The sequence below is a fragment of the Anser anser genome (assembly GCF_964211835.1).
Source record: "Anser anser genome assembly, chromosome: Z".
In the NCBI taxonomy this organism is placed as follows: domain Eukaryota; kingdom Metazoa; phylum Chordata; class Aves; order Anseriformes; family Anatidae; genus Anser; species Anser anser.
This window is the reverse complement of record NC_139723.1, coordinates 71,457,422-71,475,015: the sequence shown is the minus strand read 5'-3', so window position 1 is coordinate 71,475,015 and position 17,594 is coordinate 71,457,422. Positions and strand designations below refer to the sequence as shown.

General features: G+C 35.5%; 1 protein-coding gene across 2 annotated transcripts in view; it reads right to left on the bottom strand.

The window, feature by feature from the left end:
• The window catches only part of HCN1 (hyperpolarization activated cyclic nucleotide gated potassium channel 1), a 212,776-nt gene that overhangs the window by 178,235 nt on the left and 16,947 nt on the right, over window positions 1–17,594 (bottom strand). For both annotated transcript variants that reach the window (XM_083816272.1, XM_083816273.1), the window contains exon 2: window positions 11,117–11,540. In XM_083816272.1, the coding sequence (XP_083672398.1) occupies window positions 11,117–11,540 (424 nt within the window). The remainder of the gene's footprint in view (window positions 1–11,116; window positions 11,541–17,594) is intronic.

The following is a 17,594-nucleotide window of genomic DNA, read 5'->3' as shown; positions in this document are numbered from 1 at the left end:
CAGACAAACTACTAAAGTGTTGATTCCAGCAAAGTATGACAATGTAAGTTACTTGTTTGGGGACAATAGCTTAAAACTTCTTGGTGATCAAAAAAAAAAAAATATGCAGTAGTTCTAAAAAATTACTCCTTGCCTGTTGAAATCACTTGAGCTGCTTTTTGTTGTTGTTGTTGATGTTGTAGTTTTTTGGGTTTTTTGTGTGTGTGTTTTTTGTTTTGTTTTGTTTTGTTTTGTTTTTCCACTTCCTTGTTAAAAGCATACCTGACGTTACATTTCCTAAGATGAAAACAATTCTTAGCTGGGATGCTCAGTCAGTTTTGCAACAGATGAAGAAGACACAAATTCATGCCTCTAGTTGAGAGAGGAAATGATCACCTTGAAGAGAACTACTATAAACTTTTTGAATAATGTACTTTGGAAATCCCACAACAGAGTACTCTTAAAAACAGATTCATTCTAAATTATGCACAGAAATATCCTCTCCAGCTTTGGGTTTGGCTATAAATCTTGTATGTCACTATCCTAATGGTATGAACTGAAAATCAACTCAGCTGCACAACTTACAGTTTTTAAAAATGTGGTTTTTTTTTCTGTCATAATCCTTTGAATATGTTCAGTCAAGCAAGGCAAACTGAGCATACGATACATGAAGAATTAATCAGAAGAGATAAAAACTGTTGATGAGACAGTTTTCTTTGGTTTCCATTGAGAGGAACATATGTATTCTTGAGAAGCCTCACACGCTTGGAGATGTATTCACATAAACACGTGTATGCATATTTGTTCAGATTACCGATATTTTCCCACTTTTTTTTTTTTTCTTTTTGACAATTTCATCTTTTCCTTTTTTCTACAGGAAGCATGGTGCCCAAGGCTCTGGCAAGATGACAGCAGTCGTATCATAATTAGCCATTCATCCACTTTCATCTTTTTACAGATGGTTTCTTCCACTCAGCTGCCACAGAGGGCTCTACTGCTCCAGCTCCTCACCTACAAGCACCAACCTGGGTGCACAGCAGAATCTTCAACACCACATACCCTCTTACCACAAAAAAAAAAAAAAAAAAAGATTGAAATGATACCTAACACCTCCTGGCAGCAGCTCCCTGCCAGATCAGTAACACCAGCTGCAGTATTTCCTGGGAAGAAAGGCAGTTCAACTACAAGGCACTGTATCAAGGTAAGCAGATGCATAGCTTATTTTGCTGCCATTGGTTTAGAGAGCAGAGAAGATGGAAAAAAGAGCTGTTTGGAGGTACAAAAAGTAACAAAGGGGAAAACACTATGAGCCTAGATGCATTGAAAGGCTACAACATAGCATGTGTCTGGGTTAAGAATGATGAAAACAGTGAAAAAGAGAGCACGTTTGCCATACAGGATAGGGAAGAGAGCACAATAGTTCAATCACAGCCTTAATTTCTGCTCAGCAGCAAGGAGCATAGCTTTGTCAATCTCTGTATTAGGTTATTTGCCTGTTCTTTTCAGGTCAGAACTATATTTAAGTCATATATTACTCATATGGGATAATGTAATGGTTACTTGGAATAAACTCTATAACATTCAGGTTAGAAATTACTCATAAAATATAAATTTCAGTTGGAAAAGGCATTTCTATATTGCCTACCCAGTTCCTCAGTAGTCTCTAAATAGGTTTACACAGTTGCCTCCTATTCCCTAAGTGGTTAATTTAGACCACTTTTTCCTTGTAAAGCAGAACCACGCTCCTAATTAACTACTAAACCCCTATTCCATTGTCCTCAGTGAGAGTCCTAACAGCAGCATCCTTCTTAAACAAGTATCATCCCAGGTATTTTATTGTGTTAGAAGGTAGTCAGATTTGATCAAAATCAAAACATGATCCTCAGCCTGCTGACATGCAGTGAAATTGGTATTGTTTCAGTCCTACTCTTATTTGACAAAATGCCCAGACAAGGTAAGGAACACAACAGACTGGGAGCGTGAAGAATGCAAGAGGGCATTGCTAGTCTATCCAGCATGACAGCAGAAGTTCTCTAGATGTCTCAGGCCTTTCTGAGATAACTGAGGCAATACTATCCCACAAAATCCATTTTAATTAAAATCTGCAGTTTCACCAGCACACTGTTCTCCACAGAGAAACAGAGAAGAATACATTGGTGAGTTGGTTTTGTTTTCTTTTCTTTTTAATTTAAAAAGCTGTTGACAGCAGCTGATAACTTTCTCATTAGAAGAAAACAAAGAAGAAAACATTAGAAAAAAAACAAACACATCACCTTGAAACCTACATAAACTTTCCACACTTTAGTACATAACTACTTGAATTAAGAACTGAAATGCTTTTCAAAGCCAAATGTTATGGAAAAGTTAAAATTGTTCATACGCAGCTTCTACCTGTAAACATTTATCTTTTATTTTTCCTATATAATTTTTTCCTCAACTTTCAGTTAGTAACTATGCCTTGTAAACACATCTTGTTGCATTCTCTAGAAAAGAACCAAAAAAAAAAACTGTCTTATAAAATTTTATTTGAACAGTAAGTCTATTTGAGACATCATTAAACAGTGTATCCCTAACAAAAAAGATGACTTGACCTAGCAGCTACATAAACAGAACACCAAGACAAAGAAAACCTGGGTACAAATCTAAGGTATTTATTTAACTGACTTCTTTACATGCAAAAATCTATTGGTATTATGCAAGCAAAAACAGAAGTGAAAGATCTTACAAGACATTAGTGTCAAGCAGAGAATATATTTTAGTTAAGTCACTGTTGCTGTATTATGTGAACAAGTGAAAACAGTCATTCTGAACTGCTCACAACCAATACGAAGCTGAGAATACAGAGATACAGGAGCGGATTGTGTTGTCTGTACAGAACACTAAAAAGTGTCATTCTTGTTAAAATACACTGAAGAAAAATGAAAACTCCAATTCACAGACTCCCCATCTCACCACCATGGGGGACTAATGGGAGCCTGTGGTGAGAGCAATCAGAAGGACCCTGCAGTATCGCGATGTCCCAGCCGTGAACCGCAAGCCAGGCTGGGGCCAGCCCAAACAGCTCTTCAGCTGTCACCACTTCTTTGACAGCTCTTCAGGTCCAGGTAAGGAGGGGGACGAGTTGAAGAGAAGCCAGCAGCTCTGAGAGCTGAATATCCCCTGCCCTCCTCTCTCCTGACACAGGGCACACCCATGTCACCCTGCCAAAGCCAAGAGGGCTTTTCACCTGTGCTAAAAGCTTAGGATGGAAGAATGAGAGGCTCTTGTCCAAATCTGAAGCATGACTTAAGAACTAATAAACAACAAATTTGACTTTAAAAAAACTTATTTTGGGAAAAAAGGAAAAAAAAAAAAAAAGCTCTGTTACATTTCTGTGTCAAAGAGGCTGACATAGGTCATTGTCAAAACTGATTGCCAGGAATCACTGAGAAGTGCTACTGCAGGAGTCAGCCCATTTCTTAGTGACAAAGGTCATCTACATCCAAGACTACCAGCAGCAACAGGTCTGTTATTATACAAGCCATACAAAAGTAATACAAAGAAGAAAAAATTATCTTCCAGTATTTCAGTTCAGAGAGATTTATCTGAAGCCATGCTCTACATGGTTTATCTCCTAGAGAAAATACCAGCAGCACACAATTATTCACTCGGTGCACACACGCAAGAAAGGCAGCTCTGCTTGCACAGTCTGAAAATCAGTTTAAAAAGATGAAGTGAGAAACTTTACACTCATAACACTTCCTATTTACTCTGTGTGGAGATTAATTATTTTTTCTATGAAGGTTATTATGCTTAGTTCGTAAAGTAGGAAATTAAAAAACAAAATATTCTGTCTTGCTTGCATTTCAGTAATTGCCTGCTCTACAAATCCGCTGTTCTTTTTTGGCAGTTAGTATTCTATTATTAGGAGAGCATGGATCATAATGTCTTCTAATTGTCACTATCAGTTACATTTTCCTACTGTTGTACAGAATTTACAAGAGCAAACAAGTAAAAACTTCAGTATGCTCCTTTGTCTACATCAGTGATATTTCATCCACATATGCTTTAGCTTCACTGGTATATACTTTTCTCAAATAATTTTCATTGATATACATGAAAATATGATATATTCATGAAAAAGCATGGCAGAACCAAGCACAATATACTCATCTAATGTTAAAATTTGGATAGTTCCATATAAGAATAAAGGTTTGCAGGAAATGAGAGCCACTACAACTTCCCATTTGAACCGCCACTAGTTCACTATAGATTGTATTAGGTGCCCTGTTCAGCAAAACACATAGAAAAGGCTTGTAAGCTACATGACACAGAAAAAAAATATTATTTAATAGCGCTCAGGCTCGCATATCTACACACCATGAGACTGACTTTTACTATTACGAAAATGTTTCAATTCACATATTCTTCCACAGTATATAAAGCTTTATTTTGGAATTTATGTACTATTTGTGCATCTTTTCCATCACCTCAGTTCTACACATTTAAGCAAATGATAATTAGTAAACTAGAACTAGACAGTCAAACCAGCATAAGTACCCTCAACACTATCAGAGAAACAGCCTTTATACTCTCTAATTTTAAGTGGAGAGAGAAAAGGGTTAATAGGCAGGGTTCTGGCTCTATAGGATCAGTGTCTACAGATAAAATACCTTGTTCTCAATTGCTGCCAGAGACAGGCTATCCATTAGGTAACATCCCAATCAAATTACAGAAGAATACCAGCACTGCAAATCCTACCCATAACGACCTAACAGCCAGTGCAACTTGCAGACACAAAGGGAACATGTTCCCACAAGGGAACTGGGCAAGCAATCCTCTGCTGCATGCTATTTAACGTTTCTAAATGATCAGCTGGAATGGCTTGAACTAGAAACTGCAATAGCCCAGTCCTGAGTGCCTATAATACGCTAGTTCACATCCAAACAGAAAAGATTTTTTTTGCCAAAAAATGTTGCCATCAGGAACGTTGCAGGGACAACAACAACAACAAATGCTTTCTGCATGCTTGAAATCCACAACCAAAATAAGAAAATCTTCAAAATAAATAAATAAATAAATACTTTATGAAGTACTTTATCAAACCTACAGGTGAAACAACACTTGTTCCTGTCCCATTATAAAGAGTATAAACACATTTCAGAACAAGACAGACATTTGGTTAAAAAACAGCGCCAAGCTTCTCAAATCCCTTCCTTATCAAAATGTGGGGCCTCTCTATCATACCATGCAATGGATAAAAGCAACATCCATCTGATAGGGATGGGCCTCTGTGCAACGATGAACCTAGAGAGTTGACCTACCATAGCTATGTTGAGCAAGAAGCACTTTTAGACTGTTGTTCAAACTGCATACATATAGCATGTTTCTTTTCAGCACATGTCAAGCATTCAACTGGTAGGGACAACTGCAGAACAAGGAGGAAGTCACAAGGAGACATGGCAGATATCTGAGATACAGCACTGCACACAGTGGAAGTCAACTGCGTAAGACGTATATATGCAACTAAACATTTGCTTACTAAACAACAAAATGTGTAACTCACGATGGTTTGCATATTTACATAGCTCTGCTAGGGAACACTTTGTAAAAAAAATGAATAAATAAAATAAATAAATAAAAAGTGCTGAACTCAGGGATTTGGTACTCCTCACTGATCCAAACAACCTGCTCCCAGCCACAGGTTTTATGTAGGAGGACACAAGTTCATTAATTTATACATAAGAGGCAGTTTTTAAGCACAAATTTCCCAAAAGAATGCAAAAATTGATTTTCTATTTCCTGCCTGTAGAAATTTGGCAGGAAATAGTAATTTTCTCCTACTTTAGTCTTTTCAATGGTAGGAAGGCCGACGATATCAGAACAGGTGTTTTTTTTTGTCGTTGTTGTTGTTTTGTTTTGTTTTGGTTTGGTTTTTTTGCAGAATTTCACAGACTCTGTGCCTGCCAGTAAGAGAAGGTGGGCTCTCCTATGTCTTCTTTTCCTCCAGATTTGTTAACCAAATGTCCTCCTCCCCACTCTCTATGAGCTAGACAACTCAGATTTAATTGATGCATCCATAATAAAAAAAGTATGTCCTACTTTATGCTAATTTATTTTTAAAAATGCTCTCAGCCTCTACTGGTATCCTTATTTGCAGTACTTCACTGATTGACACAACTTTACAGGGTCCTGAGTATATAATTTAAACTATTGCCTTAGAGGAGAGGAATTACAACTGAACGAAAAGAAAGAAAAAGCATTATGTCACCTCCCATTTCTGCTAATTAAAAATGTAAGTAACTCTATATAAAACCATCATGAAAGAGAAAAAGGCATGTCTTGTAGGCACAGTCCTGTTAGGTTGATATAAAATGAATAATTCCAATAATAAACATATGATTTTATCCAACACATCCAAGTACCCACTTAACTCATCCTCTCCCTTCCCACACAGTTCCCTAGTCAGTGATCAGATGAGACACAAACTCTTGACTTTTCTACAAGCTATACTGGAAAGAAGAAGCAGTTTGATTTTGTAGATGGGACAAATGTCATCTGCATACCTACCACAGAAACAGCATGCTGTTCACATACTAGTCCTCTTCTGTCAACCAGGTAACACAAGCACTTTTTACAGTTTCTTTTTTAGGCAGCAATCAATAGCTCAACATCATATACTGTTAATACATATTTCTGTACAGTTAGCAATAAGCAGAACAACATGGAGAGGACACCTAGTGGTGATCGAGGACAATTAGGATTGTGTAACATGGAAGCAGCACATTTAATTAATACAAAACCTGATTTGGCAAAGCACTTCCATTTACTTACTTTTTAAGCACTTTGGTGAGACTTAAATACAAGCTTGCTTGAATGCTATAAGCTATGCTGGCTCTGCATTATTGTGATTATTAGAAATAAAACTGTAAAGAGTAGGGTAAGACACTGTGTGTGATATGTTCAGAAATCCCAGGAATATCTTTCATTAAACACCTGAGTGTTAGCAATAGTTAGAATGCTTATAAATGCTTCTGTACGCTCATTGAAAATGTTAGCCAAATTGAAAACCAGATTTCAGTACAAATCAAACTAAAATAAGAAATGATGCAATTCATAATTATTGCATATTTTACTGGATGAATGTTTGCAAAATATAACCTTTGCACATCTTGCAAAAAACATTTAGTCATCTTAAAATCTATTCTAATCCTAAATACCAGGCATCACAGAATGAAATATTTAGGTTACATTTTTAAGAGTATGAGTTTTTGTTTGTTTGTTTGTTTGTTTTTTGTTTTGTTTTGTTTTTACTGGTACATCTACTAGATATTGTCCTGTGATTAGAATAGCTTTAAGCAAAGCTTTTAAAATTTTGTTTTTAAGGAGTTTTGGAGAAAATTATTTGATAATTAATTTAATAAAGTAAACTTTTATCATAGGCAAATTTAAGGTAAAGTGGTATATCACTTAACATCCCTTAATTGAAACACAGCAGAAAAAAATGTTGAATTCATATTTGAGAATGTAAAGTAGTTGTTTTTAACAGCATATTCATTCTTAATTCTGCATATCTTAATTGTTGAATTATCTATGAGCATTTGTAACTAAAAAAACTTACAAGTTGCATGCAAATCTACATAAAATGTTCAGGGGTCAGGCACTTAAACACTCTGAATCTCTTTTAGAAGTATTTTACAAAAAACGATTTATGAACCTCACCATTCAAGAATTTCTATTTTATTTCAAGCAATATGTTTTTGGTTTGTTTGTTTGTTTGTTTTTATTTTTGTTTTTGTTTTTGCTTTTAAGCTATCCACTGTCTAGTTCTCAGCATATTCATTTCCTGATCAGGAAATGATCAGGAATCTGATAGTGGTTCTCTCATAGTGGATTCCTGGAAATCCTTTACCTAAAGTTAAAGTAAATAAGAATTAGATTCAGTAGTTTGTATTTGGGTTTTGTTTTTCTGTTTTGCTTTGTTTGTTTTTTTTTGTGTGTTTTGTTTGTTTTTGGAAACAAAGATAAAAACAAAAACAAAGCAAACCCACTTGTACAGTAATTTCTGCAATCAGCAATTTAAATAGCTAACTTTTCCAGGCATGTTGTATTACATAATTTTGTTTAAGTAAGTGTATGATCTATTTTTTAACATCTGGGTTGTAAGAGACTGGCATATTCAATCCAGTAGCTAAAAAACAATTTTAAGACAATGTGTATTTGCAGATTCAGTAAATGAATTCCTGCCAACACATCCCCTGTACTTTCGTTTAAATGTTTCTCCTCGTTTCTACCAAGTAATTTGTTTGGATAAACTATTCACACCACACCAATGTATCAATCATTTCACATATATTGTACTAAAATCTACAGTTCTGTTCACTCATAACTATTACGGAGAAAGCTTCTGCAACGCATACAATATTTACCTCCACATGGAGGACGTTCGCAGCTTGATACTGATTCAATTGATTTAAATGATGTGGAAATAAATAAACCATGTTTCACTAGTATCTTATAAAAATCTTTAACATTTTTGCCTGTTCCTCTTAATGTTCAGGACACTAACCAACTAATCAACTGAAGTTCAAATTAATGATACCAAAAAAGGAAAAGCTCCAACAGTTTCAACCTGTCTTTTCTGTTTGAGGACATATATATACTTCAGTGGAAGAACAGTCCTGTTATATAACCTGGTTTGTTCATTCATCAGTTTCCCAGAAAGTCTACACTTGGCAGTTTATGATAAAAGAGTTTGCTGACCGTCCTCTCAATATTTTTGACATAATGCTCATTATTTTGTATATCAATACAGAGTATTTCAAATTTATCTGTTGGTTAAAACCAACGTGTCAGTGAAAATATGAGAAAAATATTCAGTCCATTTAACCACACACAAACAGGCTCCAGCTCTGTGTCATAAAGATTTGTGAACAGGTGCTCTCTGTAGTGCATATGCACACAGAATACAGATGAGTACCATCAGCAAAGGTCTCGCTGACTGCCACTGTGGGATCATCCATCTATTGTTTCCTAATTCATCAAAGTTCATCCAGTTTGTCCAAACAGGTTGCTGTTTTAAAACATTACAGTGCTGTAACATATAATTTCTTCAAAGTGGTAATGGATCACTGCGCATAACAGTTTCACACCCTGCATTCAAAGTAATAATCAACTACTGTGATAACAGAAGCCAAATACGAAAATCCATACGACTGCTTTCATTTCTGATATCCATAAAATACTAGAGAAAAGCATATTTTTATTTATTTATTTATTTATTTTGGTACACTTGCCATTTTGGGATTTATCAGAATCTTATTCATTCCACATACATCTCACCATACCCAAATGCCTTCCCAGCTAGCAGAAGTCTTGTTCAAAGCAGCCAAGAAGCCCACTGCTGCTTCACTGAAGGTTCAAAACCAGGAACAAAAATACTTCAGATCCCCTTCCACCTTCCTGAGAACAGCCAGGGAGTATTATAATGTACTATCAAACATGAAAAGATGGACTCCACTCATGTTTTAATACTTTGCAAATAAAATATCATACAGAAATATTTCCTAAGATTCACCAGGGTAGCAAAAGGTGAAGTTACAATCAAGCAGCCACGAGAAATCAGCAGCCACAGGCTACAGATTGCAAGGGCCAAAAAACAGTTATTGCTGGTAAGAGCAGACCCAATGGTGACTTCTATTCCCACTCAATGCTAGGTTCAACTATTTCTGATTTAGAATACCTGATTATCATTGGCAACAGAGGAGAAAGTGGAAAAGTACTTATTTGTCTGCTTAGTAGGTCTTCATAGCTATTAACTTAAGCTGCCAGGAAATAATGTCATTGAATGCATTTCAGAAGGTTGTCTCTCTGTAAAGCACGGAGGAGAAAAAAGCATAGCTTGATGGTAGAACTGCTAGATATGCTTAATCATTTGCCTTAGTTAAATCGAATACAAAACTGCAGTGCTCCATTTCTGTGTCAAAAATATGGTTACACTGCATTACAGGGAGGAAAAGTAGAATTTAGAAAATACATTAACAAAAATAATGACCTATATCAGGAGTTTTTTGAGAAACAACTACAGATTTATTACACATTTGATACTTAATATCATTCAGCTTCATGCTGTTTTCAATATAATCTGAAATATTTATTTGTGAGATGGCATAGCACTGAGGTTTCTGCTAAACTTCAAAGTGAACATATTACTTTAAAAGGGAGTATATAGCAGAAAAAGCATCAGAAACAGTAGCAAATAATTCTCCAATATTCATTTAATTAACTAAATGTTTATTAAAATAACTAAATAAATTTATGTAAATCTATCTTCATAGTGTTTCAGTGAAAACACTTTACAAAATAATTCTCATCACACTTGCTGCAAAAAAAAATATTTAGAAAACAGCAGTTATTTTTCCTACATTTTTAGCACTTCCTTTTAAAACGTATTATGGTATTTAAAACTGCAGAAATGCAGACAGGCAAGAAATGAAATGCTTGAATCACAATGGTATGTGCCAAAGCTCTAAATGCTTCCTAGACATGGGCATGCCAAATTAGGGAATGCCATAACTTCCTGGAAATCTCACCATGCCAAATTGGCAGGCAGCATAAGGTCACATCTAGAAATAGTGGAGTTGACAGTTTAGAAGGAAATGATTCAGAATTTGAAATACCCATTTTTATAAAGAAGGTCAATATTCAATGTATTTAGCCTCCAAACAATGAGCGTTCTAGGAAATGTACGCAATTATAAGTGGTTTCAATTTTTCTTATCAAACAAAAATACGAACATGTATTTTAAGTTTTATGTCATTACAAGAGTGTTTATTTGAGGCTAAATGCTAGTCACGAAACTCAAAGGCAGCTTTAGGTTGCTGCTAAAATTTCTGATGTTCTCAGTAGGAGACCATCCAAGTTCATTGTGCTGATGGCACATAATTTTTGTTTCTGTGGTTAGCAGACAGAAGATGGTTACTCCTCTGTGCTTTCTACCAAAAAGGCTTTTCTACTAGCATGTCTACATAATTATGCTACCTGGTGAGTAAAAAGGTTTTATTCCCATTCTGGTTCCTCCACAGCTTTACAGAGTGACCTGACCAGATTTTCTTGTTTTTATATGAACAGAAGTGAATGATGTATTTGTATCTCTTACCTCTTCCCACTGGTGTATGTATCTAATCAGTCTTGAAAGGCGTAGTAAACGTAACAGGCTGAGGATTTTTGTAAATCTCACAATACGAAGTGCTCTTGCTGTCTTGTAAACCTCTGAATCCATTCCTTTTTCTACAATGAGAAAGATATAATCCACTGGTATTGATGAGATGAAGTCAACCACAAACCAGCTTTTTAAATAATTCATCTTAATGACTTTAGGGTCCAGTATTATTTCAGAGCTGTCTTCATTAACAGTCCCAGTTCTGAAATTCATGATCAAGTCCAATAGAAAAACAGTGTCTGATGCCACATTGAAAATAATCCATGGTGTTGTTGTTTGTTCTGTGAAGAATGTGATTCCAACTGGTATAATGACAAGGTTTCCAACCATCATAATGAGCATAATTAAGTCCCAGTAAAACCTGAAAAAATGGAAGAAACAGAATGGTTGATGCAATGAGGTATAACGCTTCAAAAAACGGTCCCTATCACACCACCAACTTCACTTCAAGCATATTTTTGGCTCTGTACAAATTACTTACAGTACTAAAACTCAGTGTCAGTTTTGCCCAAATGTGCTAACATTTTAGGTGTGTATTTACTTTGGGTTAGCAATTACACTATGCTTTTGTATAGAGATACTACATATAGGCAGATGCTTGATCTTGTTATTGCTAGGACAACTTTTTTTTCTGATACAACTTTGTTTTAACTCATTTAGTATATTCACAGACACTAAAGACAAAGTAATTAATGCTCTTCATTATATGCCTTCCTTCTCAAGAATATGTATCTAGGATAAAGACGGTACCATGCTTATCACTCCATCTGAAAGGTGTGCGTGTGGCACTCAGTAGAATTCTCCAGACCCGTGTCAAAACCTATTAGTAGCGTGTTTATATAAGTAAAATTGACTTCTTTTGCCAATCACAAGTGCTTTAGCAATGCAGTATTTTTATTTATTTTTTATGGCTTCTGTCAAAAAGGAAACCCAAATATCTAACGGATAACATGTTAAATGTAAGTGCCTCTATGAATAATGGCATTCATGCCATTACAGTGCTGGAATAAAATCACAGGAAGGGAAAAAAAAGCACTGAAGCAAAATAAATAAATAAATAAATAAATAAATTTGCTTAATAACAAAACTTTCATCCTCTTTTAAAATCTGAATTGAACTTCCATGCATTTTTACAACCTGACAGACTATCATCTTTCAGAGGTAGCTAAAAAGTTACCTCTGAAATAACAAGTTGCAACTTCCATGGTATAAAATGGATATTGCATTTCACTATTTTGCTCCAGTATCACCTAAATGCTCCTCTCTGAATGCTAACAATGCTTGATATAGAATGGTAAAAAGCCAGGCTCATATCTTTAGCATCTACTATAATAACAGTGAGTAAAACTGCCTATTACATAGAACACACATCCATCCTGATGGAAGATTTTCAGGGGATAGTAATATATACCCAACAGATTCTAAGAAAATTATGCTAACTCCTGAATGTTAGATTGTTAAAGAAATTTAATCTTGATCAGTAAAAGAACTGAAACTGAACCTAGGAAAGCACGAACCCCAAGTATGACCTCTTGTTCTGTTTGAGAAAAGATCTAGCTTTGCAGTCCTACACTGAACAGATGGTGGGACTAGATGACCTCCCACAGGTTCCTCCTGACCTAAATTATTCTGTGATCCTATGACTTTCATACATTCCCATGCAAGGCATCAGCATCCCTACATTTCCAGATCAACCCCATAAAAATCACTGATACCTTATTCAGTAACAGAGAGATAGCACAAACTATACACACTCAACATTTGAAGTAAGCAAGGCAGCATGATCTGTTCAGCTTAACAGTCTGGAAAGGCACAGAAACCAGTCAACAACTGTTCCCCCTGGACTCAGTGGCCTTTCTAGAAGACCAGAGGCAGCAATGGCTTCACAAGGACCTGACTGCTGGGGCCATCGGTTGCAGTGAGTTTTGGGTGGTGGACATGTCACCAGCACAGCATCCAGCACTGCCTGCCTGGCTGCCAACAAGGTAAATATTCATGGCAATCAGTGATAATTATAAAAGTTTAATTGGCCACAGAACATTTCAGAACCACATGTAGAACCACATGTTTAGTTTTTGCAAAACTTGCACACAGCATACAGGTTATATTAGATTCTAGAGATGGCTTGTTGTACTCTCCAAATGATCTGGGTTTATAAATTCCCTGTATTTCAAGCTTAATCCTGAACATATTTCTCAGTTCACAAATTGCTAACCTAAGAATACAAAATAAACAACTGTTACTGAACACACTAAAAGAAGAACGGCATAGGATTGAGGGTGGCATGAGAATTCCCTGTTTTAAAATTCTTTATTCCAGGGTAAGGCTACAGAGACCAAGCTTGACTTACATTTGATAGAGTAGATAGCAAAGTACCTTAACTGACACTCAGAAATTGCATAAAATAAACTTTACAAGTTATTCCTCGTGTACAACAATGTGATTTCTGTCTTACACATTTTCAATTTTGCAACAAATGTGAAGACTAACAGCTATAAAAGAGATCAAAATTTGATGGTACCCACCATACCTGCACACTAGCAAAGAATTCCATATTTATCTCCTCATTTCTTTAACTAATAGGCTTATTGCTGTACTAGATACCTCTTCAATAATCTAGAATTACCATACAGAAGGAGTCACTAAATTTATGTATCACTGCTACTATGACCCACAGGTAAAATTACCACAAGTGCTTTTACAAAGCTATCAACCAAATTTTTTCTCAAAGCTGTTTTAAGGAACATACTTCTCCACGGAATCCTGAAAATCAATGGGAAATAACAAGAAAATAATCACAAGAGATGTACATGTATCTGTACCTTTCTCCTAAACAAAGTATTCCCTGATTTCAGATCATAAGTGCCTAGCCATAAGAGTAGTTATGTAACTGAGGCTAACCAAAGCCACAAAAAAAACATCCACCTTCCCCCCCCCCCAAAAAAAAAAAAAATTCTAATACCAAACCAGCTGATTTTATCCTACAATAATCCAGTTTAAAGGATCATTATGCACTGTGTTTATACAAAACACACTGGCATTCCTGATGCTGTATGTCAGCAAAAGTTGTGTTAAGTCAGGGCTTCAGTAATAAAATAAAATCTAATGCCAAGGTCTACGAGATTGCATCAGTTTTATATTTTGATTTTAGTGCACAATGTAGTATAAGCTGATTATGTAGCTAGAAAAAGTCTTATCAGAGTATGATTCATTTTTCATTTAGAAATGAATCATATGTTTTCCTTTAGGAAAATGTTTCCAAATGCCATTTTCTTGACCACATTATATGATATTTTTCTTTCAGGTGATGAAAAAATAGATGTAATTCCCTGTCTTGCCCTCTGTATCCTGTGCAGAGAAAGTAATACAATGCGTTCCTTGCCCAGCAGTTCAGAACATCCTACTATTCACCTATTTGAGAGCCAACTGAAAAGCTTCAGAAGGCCATGCAAGGAGCTGCTATTGAGACACAGAGTAACCCTTTGTTTCAAGCTATTTTTAGAACTATTTATTTGGTTTAGCTGCTTCCCTCCACCCCCACGAGGATGGTTATAAATCTTTGAAGCTTACAGCCTCAAAGTCGCAGATTTATGTAAGGTACTAAGCATGTTGACAAAAAGCGAGGAAGTGATAAGCCTATGACACAAACTTGTTCAGGAGGCAAAAAAGAAGAACCTAGCATCACAAAAACTTTGAAAGCTCATAATGACACGCACGGACTACCCATGGCAAATGGCTATAGAGCTTACTGATCCTTCAAAGCTAGCTCAGTACAGATACTGTACTCAGTACAGCTACTGCTAGTTGCCATTAACCAAAACCACAGTACAGTTATCAGCACTGAAATCTGCACTCAATTATTACTGAAACATTTGAAATGGTTCTCACAGTTTTTATATCTCTAGGTGAAAAAAGTCTAAGTTCTGAAAGAGTAAAAAAGCACAGTTTTAAGAATATTTTTCTATATTTTAAGGAGCCATTTTATACAGGAAAACATCACACGACTACTTTGATATTGTCAGACATAACTATTTGAATCCAGTCCTCTTTCCCTGATCTTTTCACTCATAATTTATCTTCTGTACTTTCCAAACACACTGACGACAAGGTGTTTTTTAAATCTCCAGAACATGCTGAAACTTTGGTGGTTTATTTATTGCTACTAGTTCTCAAGAACAGGACAGTCTGTTTAAAATGAGTTCCTTCCAAAGAAGTGATAAAAAAAAGCCTTAGCATTAATTAATCAATGTTTGTATCAAGCTTAATAATGTAATGCACTATAAATTCTAGCAGGAATTTTATTTTCTGCTTTATATATCCAACCCAGAGAAAGCTGTGTTTTAAAGAACAAAAAAAAAATCAGCTCTGAACTAGGTAATTTGCTGTATAACTTGTTGTATATACAACAGCGTCAGAAGTCATTGAGATTTGCATTTCCTTTTATTTTCTGGATGCTGCCCATTGACATGGTCTCATTGTCCTTGAATCTGTGCATATTGATAAATTATTATCCTTATGGTACACCTGCATTGACCTAGCAGAAGTTGTCAGCAGTCTCACAAATCAAGCAGCAGAGCTAACAGTATCTCTAAGGTACTGGGTGTTTTGACTTGAGGCTACAGAGGAGTCAGGGCTTTGCTTAATATGACAGCTTTCTAGTTTCCAGAAAGATCATGAAAACTTGAGTATTAAAACAAAACAACACAAAAACTTCATGAAATTCAGTCACAAATACTCATCAGCCACGTTAGAAGGCTGAAATGTTAGAAGGAATGAAAAAGATATTCAAATTATTTATAAAATATCTTTCAGTCCAGACCTTATCCAGACACAATTTCACTCTACACAGTCAGGGAATCAAGAGCTGTAGAAAATTTTCACAAGTTTTCCATGGAAAACTTGTCTCCTCTTTAGTTAAATATTTTGATCAGCTAGCAGATGCTCAGTGAAATGAGTACTTGACATCTTCCTCTCACCTTCAAACATAGCTTTATTTCTTTTACTTCATGGATCACCAATTCACCTTACAGAGAAATCAATATCTTATATAGGACAAATCTGAGTAGAAATAACAGTAATTTAAAACTTTATTACAGCATAGTGTAACAAGTACTAAACTTGGGATTAGCCATATCAGAATTTGATTCTCACAGGACATCATCTTTCTCTTGCTTTGCAGCTCTATTAATTTCATTCTTTTAGTAACAGAGAGCAAAACTAAACACACATGAAACCATCTGCAACTTTCGGAAAATCATTGGAATGTGTTGGAGAGGACAGAATGAGGAAGAAGGGACAGTGTTCATCAGGGACCCAGAGTTCTTTTTCATGATGACACAGGTGTCCACCCACCCATGTTTCTTCTGGGAAAAAAAGCATGTAAATAAAATTCCTTACATTTTTTTTACAAGAAATATTGCATTCAATATCCTCCATTTAAAACATATCAAGCTTAATGAACTTTCAGTGACTTAAGGAAAGCTCCAGAAAGGCTTCTCTACCTGCCTGAAAAGGGTGAGTCTAGGATGAGGCTGAAGTTCTGAAAACTCAGTTTCACAACGCAAATTACAAGCAGTGCTGGACCTGGCAATCTTCCAGCCCAAGAGCTGTATTCTCTTTCAGACTAAATCAATTAAAATAAAATTAATTACAATCATAATAATGAAGACTTTGGATGGTCTGAAAACTTCATTTGATGTTAAACCAATACCGAAGTCCTTCACTTCAAGACTAGCCATGTATGCTTGGAGATCCAATCTATGTGCTTTACTGTTATTTTTTAAATATTGATGCAATTTTCTGCATGGTATAAGAAAATGAATTCAAAGACAAATTAATAAAATTCAGCACTGCCGAATCCTCTTTTTTTTTTTTTTGTTTTTGTTTTATGCAGCTATAGACTGTACCTAAAAATTAGCAAATTGTACAGTTTCATACTACTTTTTTTTTTTCATGAGTTTTACTGGATAAGAAAACACAATTACCATTGGAGATTTGCAGTTTCTAGCTCAGTTGCAATTATATGCATAAGGCAGATGATCAGATGAATGTAGCTCTTGGGGAAGCCGATCAGAGCCCAATGAAGCCAATGAACAGCAATTTGCTACTTTTGAAAGGCTTTGCTTAAGGCATTTCGTTCAGTTTAAAGCTTGAGTGCATCACAGCCTTGATTACTAGAAAAGAAAAGTTGCGGTACTGTCCACAGACAGTGACTGTAAATTTGACTGATTTCTATTAAACTATTATATAAGTACATTTTTAGTGAATTCAACTTAGGTAGTGGATGGCACATTTCATCAAAAGAATTGTACTTATTAGTACTGATGCAATAGCTTTGGTCCGAAGTTTTCGTAGCATTTTACAGGCATTAACAGATTAAGTCTCATGTTCTGAGATGGAAAAATAAAGACAGAAG